At 42.1% G+C, this 19,765-nt stretch overlaps 1 protein-coding gene across 8 annotated transcripts in view; it reads right to left on the bottom strand.

Annotated features, from left to right (window-relative positions):
* The window catches only part of SEMA6A (semaphorin 6A), a 125,953-nt gene that overhangs the window by 45,098 nt on the left and 61,090 nt on the right, over nt 1-19,765 (bottom strand). For 6 of the 8 annotated variants that reach the window (XM_036848341.1, XM_036848344.1, XM_036848340.1 and 3 more), the window contains exons 2-7: nt 14,756-14,893; nt 12,448-12,565; nt 8,240-8,300; nt 7,195-7,257; nt 6,367-6,468; nt 635-725 (exon numbers count right to left, since the gene is read on the bottom strand). In XM_036848341.1, coding sequence (XP_036704236.1) covers nt 635-725; nt 6,367-6,468; nt 7,195-7,257; nt 8,240-8,300; nt 12,448-12,565; nt 14,756-14,855 — 535 coding nt within the window. In that variant the 5' untranslated portion in view covers nt 14,856-14,893. Of the gene's footprint in view, nt 1-634; nt 726-6,366; nt 6,469-7,194; nt 7,258-8,235; nt 8,301-12,447; nt 12,566-14,755; nt 14,894-16,749; nt 16,763-19,765 lie in introns of those variants that run through there. The other 2 variants (XM_036848338.1, XM_036848345.1) reach the window with 2 other exon arrangements.

Below are 19,765 nucleotides of genomic sequence, written 5' to 3' on the forward strand. Positions count from 1 at the left end.
AAAGGCATGTAACCTAATCAGGTCAATGATATTTGAGAAGGTGTTTGCTGGTAACTTATGAGTGTGTGGTCTCACTGCTCTGATAGAGCTTCCAAAAGCTTCCTTTTGTCTCTTTCCTTCTCCCTTCTGTATGTAGACAAGAGGACATGTAGCCCTAGTTGAGCCCCGGCAGCCATCCTGTGACTCTGAGAGCAGCCAGTCTCTCTCAGAGAAAGAAAGGAAGCAGAGCAGAGAAATGAAAAGGACCTGTGTCCTGGATGAGATTATTGAGTTGTTGAATCAAACCAACCCTGAAGTCTACCCTACCTTAAATACTCAATCCACATTGGTGGTTCAAGGTGGGATTTTCTATTATTTCAGCCCAAACATGCCCTAACCAGTATGTCGCATGTTCAGTACAAAGTTGTTATTCTTTCTGAAGGCACAAAAGCATGGGTAAGCGTGGCAAAGACTTCTCTTAAGAAGCAAAAGTACAATTTCCATATGAATTTCAAATGGAAAAGGCATTGTTAATTACACTGTTCACTAGAGAATAAAAGTACAACTGTGACTCTGCAAATCCTCCAGAGTAGATGTGCAGCCACAGGCTGAGCACACAAAAGCAAATGCAGTGAGAAGAAATCAGGTCATTTACCTGCAAACAGTGCAATGTTGGCATGTTTGGCATCGTAAGGGCATCTGGCCATTCCACTAAATTCATCCCCAAAAGGTTCCAAAGTATCCATCTAAATGAAATAATAGGACTTAATTAAGAACAACAGCAACCAACAGTAGTAATAGCAACTAATATTTACAAAGCTCTTAATTTGCTAAGTAATTCATATGCATGGTGCAAATAATCCTCGAATACCGTCTGAGGTTAAGTCTTTCAGATGATGAAGCTGAGGTTTAGAGAGATTAAGTCACTTGACTAAGATTCTACAGCTAGGAGACTCAGAAATTCAGTCATGTCTGCTTGACTCTGAACCACTACAATAAAGAGATTCCTTTATTCCAATAAAGAGTATCCTTCTGGAATGCTCAAGAAGTAGCATCTTTCTCCTTGGAAAAGGAATTTCTGAGGCAGACACCAGGAAAACTTAATTCCCCTCCTTCCTCTACTCCCCATGAATTATCTGTTGAGTCATGAACTCTATAGAGAATGACTTCAGTTTTGGTTTTGTTGTGCCCGAGGAGTCCTGCCTTTGTGGGTTAAATCCTAGAATTCGACGCTGGAATTCTTTCTCGGGTTACCTGCTAAGAATAGTATGGCATCAGCAAAGGTACAAAAACATGGATGCAAGCAGAGCTCAGGTAGCCTTTGTACCTACTTCAGAAACATGTCCCATCCTCAGACTGTGCAGGTGAGAAAGGCCCAGAAGCTGAGAGGCTCCCAACAGCCACAGGCTGCTGCTTGACGTCCATCTCCTAATGCCCAACCCTGGCCTTGTTCCTGTGAGCTAGAGGTTATTACTGGCCTGCCTGTGAGCCCTTTTTTAAAAAACTTTATTTATTTATTTTTGCTGTGTTGGGTCTTTGTTGCTGTGTGCGGTCTTTCTCTAGTTGTGCCGAGCAGGGGCTACTCTTTGTTGTGGTGAGTAGGCTTCTTGTGTTGCAGAGCATGGGCTCTAGGCACACGGGCTTCAGTAGTTGTGGCACGTGGGCTCAGTAGTTGTGGCACGTGGGCTCAGTAGTTGTGGCTTGTGGGCTCTAGAGAGCAGGCTTAGTAGTTGTGGCACACGGGCTTAGTTGCTCTGTGGCATGTGGGATCTTCCCGGACCAGGGCTCGAACCCGTGTCCCCTGCGTTGGCAGGTGGATCCTTAACCACTGTGCCACCAGGGAAGCCCCTGTGAGCCCTATTTTAAAACAGGGAGATTGCATATAAAAACCTGGATTTCTTGCTTCTTTTGAACAAGTTGGATAGTCAGTTTAGGCTGTTCTTACCCAAGTGGCAGCAGGCTATACTTGAGTAGTGGCAGCCCCTGCCATTTTCTTCAAACAGGCATGTGGTCTTTAGCACCAGGGCCCCTTCACCCACAGATTATCCTGACAACCTGCTTGCTTCACTCCTGTAGTTACCTGTCTGGCTCCATAGGCATTTGCGGGTGAGGCAGGGCCTTACTAGCTGTTCACCAAATTTCATTTCCCTTTCCTACATATCACACTAAACTACATTTCCCATCCTCCCTTGCAGGTCAGGTATGATCACATGACTGAGCTCTGGCCAATGGGGTGTGTGCAAGGCTCTGCACCACCTCTAGGTCTGGCCTCTGAAAACCTTCCAGGGTCCTCCCCTCTTGCTCTCTTTCCACATTCTTCCCTTAGATACAGAGGATCCAGTGGAGAATTCCAAGATCCTGAGAGATGGCAGACACAAGAGCAGAATGGAGCTGGCTTTCTGAATAACCTTCTCATAGAACAGAACCTCTCTCACTGACCCATACTTGACTGTGATGTGAGCAGGAAATGAACCTCTGATGATCAGCCACTAACACTGGTCAGTGGTGGGTCCACCTAGACCAATAATTAAGGGGGTTCCTACCACACAGACTTCTTCCTTACACCATGGATCGCCCTAGAATTTAAATCTCAGCACCACAGAGTCCCTAGAGAGATCTCCTCCACATTATTAATGTTTTGACCCTCTCTGTAGTTCAGTCTTCTTTATGGTTTTAGGGTATTTTGTTTATCATCTGGCAGTTGCCTGGTTTGACTACATATATGAAAACAGAAAGAAGATAAACCTAAGACAGCACTGGTGCTGAGGAAGGATCTGTGAAAAGGCCTTTAGCACTAAATCAGGGTGCCTTAAATCAAGGTGCTTGGAGTTGCTGCCCAGGAGGAAGGAGCGAGGTTCTTACTGAGCAGCCGCTAGTGTGGTCCAACACTAGCCCTTTGCCCTCAACCCACAGAAACCTTTTCAGGGATATGACAGGCCCTTTCTATGTACAAGCACTTTGAAATCTCCCCCATCGAAGCCATCCTATTTGTTTAAACTGTTGCCGAGAATCACATAAAGCAGTGTGTTAAAAATGTAATTTTAGGGAAAAGATGTTGAAGTTAGACATCCTTTAAAGCAAATGTACGCTTCTCCCAGCACATTTTTATGAAAGTCTTTTCCTAATATTTTGTCCCAAGAAGAGCTTCCTGCTGAACTGTGACAGACTTTGCGGTCTGTGGCAAGTATTCAAAGTGATGCTTGGTACCCAGTGATCCAACGGAAATGCTGTTATCCCAAGCAGTGCATGCTGTAGTCCTGGCAATGGGGAAACAATAATACACAGTGGGGATATATTTTTTAAAATGTACCTACTTCTAAAAAAGTGGCTATAGCTATAGCTAGTCAAGGGCTAGTCAAGAATTAATGTATTGGTTTGGGAACTTGGAAAAGTCCAGAGACAAAAACAATGCCATGGTGAAATCCTCCTTCCATGAAGTAAGAACTAATCCTTGTAGCAGTCATCAGATCTTAGACTTAACAGCAGCCCCTAGTAAATTAAATCACCGCAGGGTACAGATAATTATACTAAGAACCAGCCTGACTTGTGCGGAAGTTCAAGAGGTTTAGAGAACAGGAGGGAAAAGGTATGGAGTGTAGCTGTAGATTTATAGTGGGCAGCCTTCAGAATTCTTCCCCAGATAATCTTATTTGGGGCTCTAATCTCTCTAATATATTCAGCTTACTTCTGTTACAAAAATTGTGTTAAGTCAGGGCACGGTGCAGAAGCAGAGACCAAAATTTTGTCACTCTCCTGCTTCAAATAGTTTAACTTGACGCTTCTGCGCTCTGAGAGTTGGGTTAGTGGAAGACTGGTCATTGTTTTTGCTTTGACCCTTTGGTCCTGATCTGGAGATAACAAGCACTTAAGAGAGAGGCTGTCCATTCTCCCTGCAGCCAAATACATTATGTCCCACATCCTCAGCAAAGTCCCTCTGTGCCCCGAGAGTCTAAAAACACTTGTCTGAGCAACGCCAAGGGTTCTCACTACCATTCGCCATGCTAGATGTATCCTGTCTGTGGTTTCTGAGAGGCCCAGGCTCCTGGAACATGTTTCAGCAGGTGTGGCTAGAACAAGGGAGTGGTGAAGGCATCCCTTAGAGCTGAAGCATCCTGGGGAATGGAACACGTGCAGGAAGAATGAGCTGGACCACTTGCAGGCCGGGTATCACAGTGCCAAGAAAACCTGTAATTTGTCATAAAAGATAGCTTTCCAGCTAGGGAATTTGTTAGGATTTGTTAGAAGCATTCATCTTAATGAGTCCTAAACAATGACACACGGGGATGGAACATTAAGTGGTAGAATTAAAGTCCGAGCTCCAGTATACCGTTACTGGCTGGATGTTTGACTGGCCTGCTGCCTCTATTATAGCCTGAATCGGCTCCTGTCATTATTTAAACTTTGGATATGACAGTATTTTTTGCATTAATTTAGATTTAAAAAAATACTGCATTGAAAATATCATTTATCTTGATTACTGAATTTTTTTTTTTTTTTTTTTACTGAATTTTTTTGATGCCCCCCCCCCCCTTACATGTTGCTCCTGAGCCAGATGCCTCACTTGCCTCACCCTAATCCTGACCCTGCTGGTGCCCGTTTCCAAACATAAGATGGAAGATGAGCATGAGGGTAAAATAGACCCTCCCTCCGATGTCTATGCTAAGGCAGTCTTTTAAAACTGTCACATCCAGGCTGGTGAGCCCTCTGGTCCTGATATCAGCCCAACATTTCTTGGCTCATTCTTCACACCCCTAAGGTTTCACTTTATGCTGGTGAAACCCAAATCTAGATATGCCCCCCATGTCTCTCCCTCAATCAAGGTTGACCCGTCCATCTTCTTGTTGGAGATCTTTGTTCATGTCCCGTAGGCATTGCCATCCATGGTGCCAGGCATACTCCTAACGTGCAAAATGGAACCCCCGTGTTCTCACCACCACCCCCTCAACCCCACTGCTCTTCCTTTACTCCCTGTCCAAACTGGTGGCCACCCCATCCGTCCACCCACCCAGGAGATAGCCCTGCAGTCGTTCTTAACTCCTGTCTCTCCTTATCCTGTGCTTCTTGTTAATTAGTAAAGCCTCCTGGTTTTTGTCACTTAAGTATTTCCTGAATCTCATCTCCTCCCTTAATCCCTGAGGCCACCTCCCTCTCTAGGCTCTTTTTTGTTGTCACTTGTCACCTCACAGTCCAGCACTTCAGAACCAAATGCAGTTTCTCAAGCTCAGTAGACTGTTTCTTACTCCATGCCTTTGTTCATACTGTTCCCCTACCTGGAATGCCCTTCTCCCTTCATTTGGTAACTTCTCCTTCTTCTCTAAGACTGAGGTTAGGCATTATCTCATTCACTATTTACCCCACAAAATCAATCGAACACCTGTTCGGAGACACTGTGTCAGGTTCTGGGCAATCACAGACGCTTGGGTTTCTCTTGGGCTGGGGTGTCGTGTTCCATACGTGGGGACAGCAGGAGGGAACACTTGAAGATGGGAGTCGTCTACCTCCTTTTGGAAGCTTTCCCTGACTCCACATCTCAGGCTGATATAAGCACTTTTCTGTGATGCTTCCATCATGCTCTGCATTATGTCACCATGGCAGCAAACCCATGGGACTGCAGTTTTCTTCTCCATGTCTGGCTTCCCTAAGGATAGAGGCCTCCTATCTGTCTTTACAACGTCAATGCCTGGTCACGGGAGAAACTCAGTACGGCTTTGCTGAATGACAGACTGTTGCAGAAAGAAGGGACAAGGAAAGCCAGAGAGGTAGAGCCAAGACCTCAGATCATTGCCATCTCTGCTCCTTCAGCAACACCACCATCAGCTGCATCAGAACTAACTAGATTTATTAATGCTGCCAGGGTTAATTTTTTTCCCCTTGCATAAAGGCCAAGATAAGTAAGGCCATAGTCAAGTAAGCTGAGTGCTGAATGGGATTAAATTCCTGTGTTCTTGAAAATCTTACCTAGAGGAAAGTCTGCAGTTTCCAATGGCATGCTTTTGAGATCCCTTTAAAAATAGGAATCGTTCACAGTATAAGTGTGTTTTTGTGCTCAGAGAGGAGATGGTAGGGTGGGAGGGAAAAAGAGAAAGGGAGAGAGAGGAAATCCACTATGTGGTACATATGTTGGCGTTCTGAACAATAGAGAATAGGGTTTTACAGAAACGAACTTCGCTGGGTCGGCTCTTTAAAGCCGCGTCCATCAATCGTGAACAAACAGGAAGCTGAGAAGCCCGCTCAGGATCACTCATGTGGAGCAATACGTTAAGTCGAGCAAGGGAGAGGAACCCAGGCGGTGTTGAATTAACCCTCTTAGGTTACTGCAGGCACAATCACAGTAAATGATGAAATACCTCCGGGCTGTGTGGTTCCAAGAGACAAGATAGCATTTACCTTATAGTTTCTGCAGGAAGGGTTGAAGGCATTAGTTCCGCAGACAAACAAAGTATCATCGTTTTTCTTTAGAAGAACTTTAATAAAGTTGTGACACTCATCCTGAAAAATAATTCAAACTTTTTGGTATCCAGTCCGTTCAGTATAGAGAGACCCCTTCACCGTGTACCATGATCTGCCAACAGCAAGGTTAAAATGCTGGTGGCTGGAGAGTTCCCCTGTGAAAAGTTCGAGCCCCTCCTGATGTTTACCACAAGATGATGATGAGAATAACAATTGCTTTTTCAACAGTAAAGAAGAACACGGCATAGAGTGGAAGTATGTGTTTATGCCGCAAAAGGAAGGCAGACCTGGAAGTACCAGCCTCCCATCACATTAAATCTAATGCCAGAGGCTCCAGGGTCCCTTGATATATAAGGTTCCTGGCTGAAGTGTGTTTTTATGTTGTTCTGTGACCAAAGGCACAGACTTCTGTATGTCTGCGGCAGCCTTTCTGAGCTCTTCTGCAGACTCCCTGAGGGCTCTGGACCTCGAGGTGTGGGCTCCCGGAGAGGGCGCTCACAAGAGTCGGGGCAGCCAGCTTGGTGTCCATAACCCCTGGTGCCCCTAAATAGTTCATGACGCAGCCCTAGCAGCTGTCGTAATGTTTTACCACATTAAAAGCAAACTATTTTTGCAAATTAAAGCCTTCAATAAGTTGATGGAAGAAACAATTACTGGGGGAAAAGGGACTAGTGTGACCCATTCCACATCACGGTCTACGGCTAGAAATAACAGTCAAGGACTTAACCCAAAGTGGCAGCTGCAGGAGAAATGAAAATTGCCTACCTTATGTTTTCCCTTCATTCTGCATGTGTCTACATCAGTCTGTCTAGATTTCCATGTCAGTTTCTGCAGCGATCAAGAAAGAAATCAATTAGAACCCAGAGGTTGTTGCATTTGATTTTAGAAGTAAGAGTTCCCTGGGGGAGACTAGAGGCTGAACATATATTTATTGAAAGCTTTCTGCACCCTTTCTCCATGATTAATTCACCATAACAACAAAAGATTAGAGGTGGAAATGTTCATTTAATTTTGAACCCCTATCTATTCATTAAACTACAAAATGATCTTCTTCTCTTTGAGTTAAAGATGAAGGAAAAAGGAAAGAAGAAAAAACAACAGCGTGGACATTTCACATAAAATATCCACATTAACTTGCTAAATTATGCTCATTTTGATAAAATACATGTCCTTGCCCTTCTTTTTCACTTGATAAATCAGTTTCCGTGAAGCAGGCCTTTTTCTTAAAATATGGAAGTCATTTCCTCAAACATAAAGGACACATTCACTTTAGGTGGACAAAGATTTAATTCAGGTTATACTCCTTCGCATAAATTCATGGGCTGAAGGGATCGTCTACTTCTGGGGTGGATTTTATTAACTAAAATACCTCCATGTGGAGTTATAAGGGAAGCTTAAGGTTATATTTTATGTGTGTCTGAAATGGATAATTATCAAATTCCTGAACAACAACAGTCAACTCAATATTGCAAGATATGGAAACATAACAGTGAAACATTTGTAGGACGAAAGTTTACATATGAAAACTGATATTTACCAGGACAAACATCCAATATTTTATTAAAAGAATTTAGCAATTACCTAAAACTCCAAAGTGTACATGCACACATAATGGATGAATAAAATATGAAGTACATAACCATTTCTGAGTATGTATGAAGCCCTAACTTACCCCCAAATTAGGACTTCACAGAATGTTCCAAATTATTATAAGCCATGTCAGCTCAATCAATGCCTTTAAAATACATATTCTCTTCAAGAACTATCCTAAGGTCCTTCATTTCAGAAAGAAGGTTTTAAAACTACTTACTTTGCTACAGTAAATTTCTTCTGTGTGTGAGGTGTCTATATCAACAGTATAAATATGGTCCCTATAAACAAAGAAATATTAATACAACGTCAAACACAAGAGTCAAGATAGTTCATTTTCTCCTGAATGAGTATACGTCTCATTCAAGGCAGATAAACCCACATCCATGTTATTAAAAACAAAACACGCATATGCAAGAAAAAGGGGAGGGTTCAGCCTCCAAGAGGTGCCTCTGGCTCACATTCAGCATCTTGTGACAAAATGTGGCATCTTGCCACAAGGGACACCTTTTATGAAAACTTTCCAGTAGTCTCTCTCATCATGGAACTATAACATCGGTATATATGTAGTTCAGTGGGAGATGTCTGAAAGTTGAATGGGCTTCCAAACTGGAACACAGATGGGTTCGCATGCCCTTTCACTTGGTATTCAACATGCTACAATTGTTCATCAAGGGAGCTAACAAAAAGCTCATCTCCATCTCCATCTCTTTTTAGACAGCATATTTTCAGCCTTAGCTTTGATAATTTGATTGAGAAGATGGAAGACGATACAAGTAAAATTGTTTCCAGAAGCCACTCTCTTTTTTCACACGATGATGGTCAATTAAGGTCTAAAATGTACTTGAGCTAAAGTTTACATTTCTTGCTTCTGTTTACCTTCCTGTTTTGCTGAGAATTTGGTTGACTTTATGATTTGCTGCCATTCTCCCCTTGGAAGGGGAGAAACAGAATCAGCAGCTCAGGTGTGGGGCTATATTTAAACATCCCCTTCTGTGTGAGCTGAGTACAAGGGCGTTTTTGTCTGGAATTCAGAAGAAAGGAAAGAAAAGAACTACACTCAACTGGGGAGATGGGGGGCTAGTGAGAGAAAGCAAAACAGCTCGTTTTCCCTTGAAATAACATTGACTTTTTCTAAAATGCAGGAAGTCCTGGGGCTGGAAAATTACCCACAGCTTTAAAGCAAGACCTCAAGGCTCCCATGCAGACTTTCAAGCCCCCTCATTACTTAAAAGAAACGGAGAGGGGAGAAGGAAAGAAAGAAAAAAGAAAGAAAGAAATCTGCTGTCAGGATTCACTTCAATTCTTTTCCCCCCAGTTCTTTGGAAATCTGTTTGCTACTGCTTTTAGGGAAAGTACAACAGAGAAAAATAGAAATAAAAACAGGCCCTCTCCTGTGAAAAGAAAAGGGGGCAAGGCAGTTGGCCTACAAAATTCCCTTGTCTGCTCCTGGACTGTGTGTGTGTGTGTGTGTGTGTGTGTGTGTGAGAGAGAGAGTGTGTGTGTGTGTAAGGGTGGTGAGGGGGAGAAAGGGAGCCTGTTTTGTAAATTGCTGGATTGGGAAGTTCTTCAGACTTCAGTAGGGTGCCACAATCGCCCTGCCCTTTAATTCCAAGGCAGTTTTATGGCATTCCTTTATGGCTTGTTTGACTCTGTTGGTGGTGCTGTGGGTCAGGTTCATTATTGGAATAGAATTGCCCATTACTTTGGTATTAGGTTTGAGATGACTCGAGGTTTTTCCTGGCCCTGTCTCTCCTCAGAACTTTAAATAAGAGCTGAACATATGAATTGTAAATTAACAACTGATTAATATTGGCAATTCCTCAGAAAGCTCTTAGATTGCCCCCTTTTGGCATGGCCTGTTTCTGTTAATTAGCAGTTCAGAGATTAAACAACAAAAGAAGAAGAATTTACAAAATGGATAATAATAAAGCAGAACTGAAAAGCATTCTTGCCATCAAGCTTCACTCAGTCCCTGGGTTCTGGATGGGACTTGGCTTCCGATCGCTGACACACATTGTCTAGAAGAACCGGGGAGCCTTTTAAAAATAAAATTCTGTGAATGAAATCTCCTTTTGGACAATGGCAATCTTTTTCAATCTCCAAGAGATCACATTGCCCAGCAAACAGCACGACGCTTTATGCTAAACCACAGACCAGGGTCAGGGGTTGTTCCCCAGCACCCGTGTGTGCATCCCAGGGTTCATACCCTGCTCTCACTGAGTTAAGTTACTTGAACACAAACTGACTTAATCCTAGGACTTCCTCTTCCCCCCTTCAGTGAGTACCACTGAACTGTGTTGCCATGACTTGGGCCTGGGGGAAGGATTTCACTTTAAATCATGTTACTTGCTGCCTGAGAATGTGCATCTCTCTGGGCACTGTTGGGAAACGTGAAATTAGAGGGAGAGGAGGGACCCTAAATACAGCGACCACAGAAATCATTTAGGAACTTCTCCAGGGGTGTGTATTGAAGGGAAGTGGTTGCCTATAGAGTGAAAACCAACATGTCAGTGCTAGGCTGTTACAAATTTGACCTTTAACCAAAGACCAGTCTGTTTTATAGTGTTAAAAAAGTGAATGTGTTTCCCTTTTTTTTTTTTTTTTTTTCCTTCTCTTCTTTCTCCTTTTCTTGGGGTAGGGAGTTATGATAAAACGGTCTTGGTTTTAACAAGCTGTAATAATGATTACTTTGAAGTCTGCATAGCACCTTGCTCCTAACTCAGGTGCCCACGGAGACCTGCAGTTCACACCCATGCTAAATCATCAGGCACAAGCGCAGTCTGTTATAATGTTTCTTTTCCCCTAAAGACTCAGTTGCAAAGTGAACAATTCATAGAAGATTCTTGAGTCAACCTATTTCTCACAGATGCAACGTTTAATCATTTGTTTTGACCATCCTTTAGCTAATTGGGTACAAATGTAATCTTCCAGACTTGCTACATTTAGGAAACTAAAAATGGTATTTAAGAAGGAGCTGATAACTCTCCCGGAGAGGTCGCTGCTAAGGACTCACTGGATTGCTTTTTAATGAATACCTAAAATGGCCATGTTCTTGGGCAACAGCTATGAGAAGGTTATCACCAGGACGAATAGTACCACTTCTATGGCTCAGTAGGCCGCGGAGTACAGGGAGTAGTGACCCAGACTCTAGAGCAAGACCATTCCAGTTCAAATCCTGCCTCTGTCATTCTGACCCAGTCATTTCACCTTTCTGTACGTGGTTTCCTCCTGTAAGACATGGGTATGATAATAGTTCCATCTCATAGGGTTTTTTCCAGGATTGAATGGATTAACATTTATAAAGGACTTAACGACTATATTTGCAATTTATATAGCACATACAACCAATATGTACTACATAAGTATTTGTGAAGTAAAAATTTTAGAAAGTGCTTTGGCATTGCTCCCTGTGACCAAATGTAGGGTACTCGTAGGATATTTTAATCTAGCCAGTGGATTTTTACTTTATGTTGTATAGCTTGTATTTTCAGAACATTTAAGTGCTTTGAAGGAATCCAGCACTGTTGTTACTTACCTGTTTGTTGCCTGTGCTCACAGCCAAACAGGTACTACAAACATAATCTCCATTTCTCCTTCCCAGTGTAAAACGATTCATCAATCTAGACCCAGGTTATACCACAGTGGAACCCCATAAGATAGTGGTCCTTTCTGCTGTTCATTTAGAAGTATTTTGAATGAGCTACACACACACCCCCAGATGGGAAATCATGTATCTTTAGAATCCCAAAGGACTTCATTAAGATAATCTAATCTAGTCTCTCATTTAACAGAGGACACTTACACAGCCAGAGAAGTTGTGGTCCAGGTAAATTAAGAGTAGAGGTGAAAGAAAAGCCTAATCCATGCGATCCGTGTCTGGGTAGTTTTCTTACCATGCCATCCAGCCTTAAGACATGGTCTGTTTAAATGACATTTCCCCAGTGGATGAGTATTTTCTTAACTAGATCCAAATCAAAAACTTCTAAAATGGATGGCTACTGCTAAAGTAATGATATATACTCTATATTATCTGCAAAAACACAAGATTAATATACACACACCTACACACACATTGAACTTAAATTGATACATGTTTACACATTCAACTTAATTTAGTAAGTATCAAGGAGAGAAGCACTTTACTCTGTGCCTGAGCGAATATTTGTATATATATATGATGTTCAAGGTAAGCAGTGGATTATTTGAGGCTAAGCTCCAAAATATGCAATTATTTCTACCCAAATCCACATAATAAAGTTAAACAGACACAGAAAATCTTGAAAGAATGATTGCTTGACAAACTAAAGTAGACTTTAAATGAAAGAACACTCTGTTGGGGACCTTTAAAATGATGCATAGCGGGGACACTGAGGTATTAGGACCCTTGGATGCTTTGAAGGCAAACGTGAGGAAAAGGTGGCTCACCTAGCAGCAATGTAGAGGGTTCTGTTCATGATCATGATCATCTGGATGTCCAGCCTGTGCCTCTGCGTGGTGTTCCGTCCTGGCTTGTGGCCCACAAACACCGGATACTGTTTTGTATCTGTGAAAAGAGGAGATGGGGCAAGAGAGGGAAAAGGAAATTAAGCCAAGAGTTGACAGGGCAGGGAGAGGAGGGGGGCCAGCCACAAAACAAAACCATATTTAAGTCCAACCGTGCCACCATTTTCCAGTCTGTTATTTTAGGAAATGCTGTGATAGAAGAGTCCTCTTTAAGGATAATCAAGTTACAGTTTCATTTCCTGATGCTAATAAGCCCGGGCTTAGATTTCTAAGTGTCACTCTTTCTGACTTGTCCTTCTTTCTGGGGGTTAAACTTGCCAGTGAACCCTTTACATGAAGGTGCTCTTTTCTTCCACAGTTTTCTTTTCATCTTTAGAGTGCTAAGCCCGAGGGGCAGTCTGCCAAAGATCTTGTCTCCGGACAAAACTATTTCAAAGCAGCCTTCCCATCAATCACCACAAAGGCAATGTGGTCTGGAGGCAAGAGCCCTCATCCAGGAGCCAGAAGAAAAATACAGTCTCCACAGGCGTCCAGTTGGAATAATCTACTATTGAAGGTAGCCCCGCTAGGTTGGTTGGCATTCTAGGAACTGTGGGAAGTTCTCTCTTGAGTTAAGCAATTGGCTAATCTCACAGAAATGGGGGCTTTGACAGGACAGGGTCAAACTGAGTGTAGCCAGTCGGGTGATCTGGAATTTTCCCTGACCTGGAGTCAGTGAGCATATTTCTCCTTTTCTGCAGTTCTCTTCAGCTGAGAGCGGGCAATTTGTAATAATATCTGACCTTTGGAAATACCTACATCTCAAAAATCTCTCTGCCTTTAAACCTACAATCTCCAGAGCACTGGCAATCCTCCAGAGAAACTAAGGAGGAAAGAAAGATGAGTCACATTTAAAAGGCAGTTGTTTTGGGGGTGAGAGGGGTGTAAATAATGACTTGTAATCCATTCACAGATTTATGCTCAGACCCCTACACCTTAAACCCCTGTAGCATCTGAGCATGACTCACTCTTACTAGAGAGCCTCAGTATATTTTACTCACAATCAAGCTTAGTATGGGATTATCTTGTGCTTTTTCCTCTACTGCTCTGAAATTTCATTTACCCACTGATCAAGGAGGTTGCTAAAACAATTCATGTCTCTCTCCTATCAAAGATATGAGTGTCCAGTGAAGCATGATTTTCAGCAGTACATTTGGGCCCGGGGTCTCTTCTGTACAGGGGCACCAAAGATAGAATACCTACCTCAAATGGACATAAATAATTGCTTATTAAGGTTTGGTACTTTAAGTTAGGTGGACTCTGCCACTTCAAGAATGATGGTCTCAAACTACACAGTTTGGTCCTTAGTCATACCCTGACTTTTGTTCTCAGTTAGAGCTGTCAAGGCTTGACACCTCCCCTTCATATACAATTATTTCCTTTTACAACCTAGACCGTCCAGCAGAAAGCTGGGTAGGTCTCTTTAGTATCCTAGTATTACTGTCAAATACTTTTTTAAGGTTCCTTCAGTGTTTGGGGATTATTACTGTGAAGATAGATATTTGGGTAAAATGCTTTCACTTTTACTGTGATAAAATATTTTATCTTTTGGAGAGAAGGAAAAAAAAATTGTCTATTTCATCCCACACACAGGTAGAACTTTCCTCTTTTTGAGGCAGCAACTGACTTTTTCATCATGTTGCTTTCTACCCTTGACAATGAAGCAGAGATCAAAAGAAAGTTATAAACAGTAAAAGTAGGTCCACTATGAATTCAGAATCTCTCTATCCAAATCTAGCAATGATAAAACTTCTAAGTCTAAACAAAAGTTAATTTTTGTCCCTAAAGTACTCCAAAACAGTCTTCTTCTTTTCTGTTATCTTGTAACAATGCCTCTTTACTAATTACTTATGAAAATGTGGGGTACTGGCAACACCCAGATGACAGTGGTGTTCTCCCACAGCTGGTTTGCAGGCATGATCACAGCTTCCTTGTAGTAACTGAGACTTCCTCAGAGGTATTGAGGGCTGTTTCAAATCCTCACAACCACGTTTATTGTAGTTACAGAACAGTCATCCTACCAATTTTGGCTAGACTTGAATTATCTACCTCTGCCATCCACACAAGTTAAAGTGACTAACAAGTCTCCTGTTTTATGAAATGTTTAATTTGTATGTTTTGCCTGTTGACGCAGGCTCAAGTGCCCACAGAGGGAGAAAGTGAGAGTGAGAGTGAGATTGTGGATACTTACAGTTGCCATGCGAAATACTGATTGGCTCAGAATCTTCTGGGAAAGCAGCCCCAGCGAAGTGTAGCAGTGTGAAATATAGCAGCAAGGCTTCTGACCTCATAGTAGTTCAGCGGGGAGACTTTATTTCTCTACTTCACCCTGCCAAAGAGCAAAGAAGGGATTTTTTTTTTCTTTTTCTTTTTTCTCTTTTTTTTTTTTTTTTACAAGTCAGCTTTATTCCACTCCATAAAATGAAATGGCCTTGAAGATAAATTTTAGAGACAGGGGCTCCTGTTTCCTGTCTTTTCCACTGTGAATTCACCGATGACAGTGTTTTGCATAAGGAACCTGTGTCCATTACCCACTGCAGCCTCCTTCCCCATGCATCTGGGCCCTTTTGCAAAGCTTCTACCAAACAAGTAACTCAGAGCCTTAATTGCTTTGTCCTGAGTCGGTGTTAGGCCATTATGGGTGGCTATTTCACAGTCACGAAACGGCATTCCAAAAAATGTGGATGATTTAGAAAGTTTTTCTTTTTAAGGTAAATACATCTTTTTTCTTCTCAGCAGGTTTATAGCAGCATGCCATCCCCAGACATGAGTTGTTTGGCCAGCTGGGATCTTTCAAAATTTTGAAGTAGTTGCCCAATATTGAAAAATCAAGTATCTGACATAATGACCTAAATGTCAGTTCCCTTCAAGCACCATGCTCCCATTCACCAACCCCTGTCCCCACTATACTGGCCCAGTTCACCGATTTCCATTACCTGCTTGACCCCTTAGTTGAGATTTTCACTCCTCATTTATGTAATTCTATAGTAACTCTGTAGTGACCTTAGACATAAATAAAATCACATAATCTACGTTTAAAAAGAAATAAATGGATCCTTTCAGACTCTGTGGAGAATGTTATAGGGAGCCTCTGAAACCACCTCCTGAAATAGTATTGTTGATTTTTAAACAATCATATCTCTGTATATTTTAGTGTCAGATACTACCTTGCAATGAAACAGTAGTGAATAAAAATGCCAATATACTGTTTTACCCATCTGCATTTTCTTAAAGATGCTCTTCATGTGTAGAAAAACTTCTCCTAAATCTTAGAAGTAAAAACATTCCCATATGGGGCTGCTGGATACAGTAGAAGGAAACTCACAAGACAGTACATATTGCATAATTCTCAGGCATATTTCAAATAAGTGTTGATCTATCAGGGAAATTAATGTAAAATGGGGCTATCTTTTTATCTTAGTAAAGCCTTTGAAGTAGACTGCCGAAGGTCTTGTTTTGAACAAAGCTATTTCACAGTAGTCCATCAATCATTTAAGATTGGTGTGTAATAAAGTCAAGCTTAGTAACTTAGATGTCTTTGAAAGTTAATCTGGCAAACAAACTGCTAACTTATGCTTTTTAGAACACACTTAATATTAGATACCTGTGTCTCTCTTCTTCATTGCCAAAAAAAGCATTAACAAGTCCTGAGTGTTGCATCGCAACTGATAATTTCACAGACACAGCTGGATCTTAATCATTTCTTCAATCGAAAAGTGCACATTAATTAATTTGCTTTATCTTGAAAATCAAAGAGGGAGAGAGGTTGAGAGAAAAGCCTAAACAATTCCATATCTCCATCTCTGATGTGTAGATTAAAATTAAACTTTAAATAATTACTGGTTCACAAGGGCGGTCCATAACCAAGAGACACGAACATGTATTTACAGACAGGTGAAAAGCACCAGCCTATTCATTCATTCATTTGCTAGTTCTTCCTATTCTGGAGAATCTAAACCCAAAGGGAAGAAGCTCTGTGGTGCCCTGATTTTGCTTGTCATGGCTTCTGTTCAGTATAACATTAAAGACGAGAAATCAATAACAAGAGCAAGTAAAACATTAAAAAAAAAAAAAAAAGTAAAACATAAACCAGACACCAGTCAGAAAGTATACGGGGAAGAGGAAGTGGCAGCATTTACCAAAGGCTCAAGAGCAGTATTATAGTATTATACAGAAGCCTATTACCTCAGAGTGTTTGCAGCACGCCGTGGAAGAATAATGGAGACTCAAAAGGCTGATTCTCATTCCTTTAGAAATCTTTGGGAATATAGGTATACTTTTAAAGGTTAATTTTTCTTGACATGACAAAGGAGTCTGTATCCTCCCACAATTGCGTTCATCTTTGTACAGATGTCCTAAAGCTAACGAGACAAAGTCCTGCTATTTTAGTCTGTCTCCCAATTTTAATTTTTTCCATCTTAAGATTGCATGGATTGATGCAACATTCTCAACCCAGAAGCTGGCAGGAAGAGCAATGCATGCATAAGAAATCTGTTATGCAATCCAATGGCTTTTTTTCAATCCTCATCCTAGCCAGGATCATGGCTAAGATGGGTTATTTAAATATCTCCAGGTTTACAGAAGGGCTCTGTGCCAGGAAAAATATCTGTTTTATGTGTCTTCCTGTCGTCGTATCATCAGGTTGTTAACATGTACATCATGTGGGTGAAAGTGTTCTGGCAGCCCCAGTTAATCTTGGCCGGTTCATATGAACGCTTTATAATTTTCTTCAGCTGAGGTTTTGATGTATTATTCCCTTCCTACACAACTTTGGGCTCTAACCCTTGTAAATATGTAGACAATATATTTTCCTGTTGAAATGATTACTTTGTGGCGAGATCCCAATCAATCACATTGTCATTTTCCATCCTGCTGAACACGGGCTGAGTCTCCCTGCTAAGACCCTAGCACACAGACTTGCGCTAGCCCAGAAGAACAAAAACAAACAAGAACTTTCCACTGTGTTCAAAATCTTGAGCTAGCTGGGCTGCTGCTATGTGGTTGTTTAAGTGATCTTGAAACTTTGTAAAGTGGTACCCACATATAGCATCTGCAGACACTTGTCTATTTCCCTCTTTGTGACTGTGCTTGTATAGGCTAAAAATGACTTAATCAGCTACCCAGAAAATTAGATCATGGGAAGACTGTCAATATGACGATTCTAAACAAAAACGTTTACTTCAAAAATAAGCTCATTATGCCTGAATTTTCCATCTAAATTGTTTCAGCCTTCCATAATTCTTAGCCTGGAGAGAAATGACCTCTGTAAAATACACCATCACTAAAAAGTGATATTCCTATTCTTCTGCACCCCAGAAAATTCACTGCAAAACCTTAAGGACAGGCAGGTGAGGTTAATGGGTAAAAAAGGCTTCCTAAGACAATGGTGGGAATGTTTCCACTGGGGGAGGGCCAGCCCCTCTACTTTGGGCAGCTGCTGCTCAGCTCTGAAGTGCAGGCCCTCTGCAGTGTTGGCCTGCAAAGCCAGATCTCTGATTTTTATTTTTATTTCTTAAGAAGCCAGAAATCTGGAGTTGTATGTTAAACCTCCTATTTTATTTTTTTCTCTAAATGTTGGCAACTGACTTAGTTTTCTCTTCTCTGTGAGTCACCTTTGGCCAAGTCCCACCAGTTTGTGAGCCCAAGTACAATTTTCTGGGGCAGGATTTGGGGAGTAGTGGGTAGGGGATTAGAACTAGTGTTGGGGAAGTGTGAGGCATACTCTGGCCAGGTGGCTTTGTCATGGCTTCTCGGTAGTAGTGGCTCTTGTGAAATGAACCTGATTAATCAGAAGTAAGATGTGGCCATTTGTGACCTGATTCTCTGACTTCATAATCATTTCTGGTTCTCGTGACATCCCCTTTGCTTTATGCTTTGCTGACACAATGACTTTTTTTTTTTTTTTTTTTCATTTCTTTTTGGCTGCTTTGGGTCTTCGTTGCTGCATGCAGGCTTTCTCTAGTTGCAGTGAGCGGGGGCTAATCTTCGTTGCAGTGCGTGGGCTTCTCATTGCCGTGGCTTCTTTTCTTGCGGAGCACAGGCTCTAGGTGCGCAGGCTTCAGTAGTTGTGGCTCGCGGGCTCTAGAGCACAGGCTCAGTAGTTGTGGTGCATGGGCTTAGTTTCTCCACGGCATGTGGGATCTTCCCGGACCAGGGCTCGAACCTGTGTCCCCTGCATTGGCAGGCGGATTCTTAACCACTGAGCCACCAGGGAAGTCCCAGACACAATGACTTCTATACTACAACAAGGGTATGAGGGGTAGATAGAAGTCCCAGTTATTGTCTGTACACACAAGTGAATGAACATTGCTTGTTTTAAAGACCCAATTGGGCTGCTCCACATACTCTCTCTGTGTCCAGCTGCAGCAGACAGTGCATCAGTGTACTTGCACTTGGACTTGGCTGTACGGATATAGCTTGTATCTGATTTGGTACAACCATTCTTCCAGAATGTTGGTATCCAATGAACATTTTAATAGTGAGTGGTAATGATGAGAAAAATAATTTATCTGGAAACTTGCAAATGCAAAGTGCTCTTGATGATGACTCTAAGTATGGCCTAGAAATAGAGAGGAAATCATGGTAGTGGCACTTCTTTTCTTCTGTGAGGAAAATTATTTGCTACCATGCTTCTTTTAAAAAGCACATTTTCTACTGACATAATAGGAAGTTTAAAAGATAATCATTAGTTCATGCCGTCATTAATAGCTGGAAGGTGTGACCCTGGGTCAGTCTCGTAGCTGCACTGGCTCCTAGCTTCCTCACCAGTAAAATGAAAGGATATAAAATATAATGGCCTATCAAACTCCTTTGACCTCTGAGATTGTACAATTCTAGGCGATTCTGCCCTAGTGAAGAAAGGATTGGGTACCTGATGGTGATTCAGGAGGATAGTACATGGAGTGACCCTGAGCTAGGACACTGCAAGGCCACGGACACCTTCTGGAGGTGTGGGGCTGGGACGGGAGGAGTAGGAGTCGAGGCAGAGTGGGGTACTGGAGCTCGAGACAGCGGGAGATGCAGTTGGGCTCTGGTGGCGGTTCTGTCTGCCACCCTCTGAGATGATGGCAGGGCGGGGGCAGGGCAAGCTCTGTGCACTTGGGCAGTGCTCTTTCCAAAGAGAACAGGGCTGGGTTTTTTCTATACCCTTTCCTGGTTGCCCCTAAATTGCATGTGGTTTGGAAACTCAAGGGGCCATCAG

The sequence above is a fragment of the Balaenoptera musculus genome, chromosome 3 (assembly GCF_009873245.2).
Source record: "Balaenoptera musculus isolate JJ_BM4_2016_0621 chromosome 3, mBalMus1.pri.v3, whole genome shotgun sequence".
Lineage (NCBI taxonomy): Eukaryota > Metazoa > Chordata > Mammalia > Artiodactyla > Balaenopteridae > Balaenoptera > Balaenoptera musculus.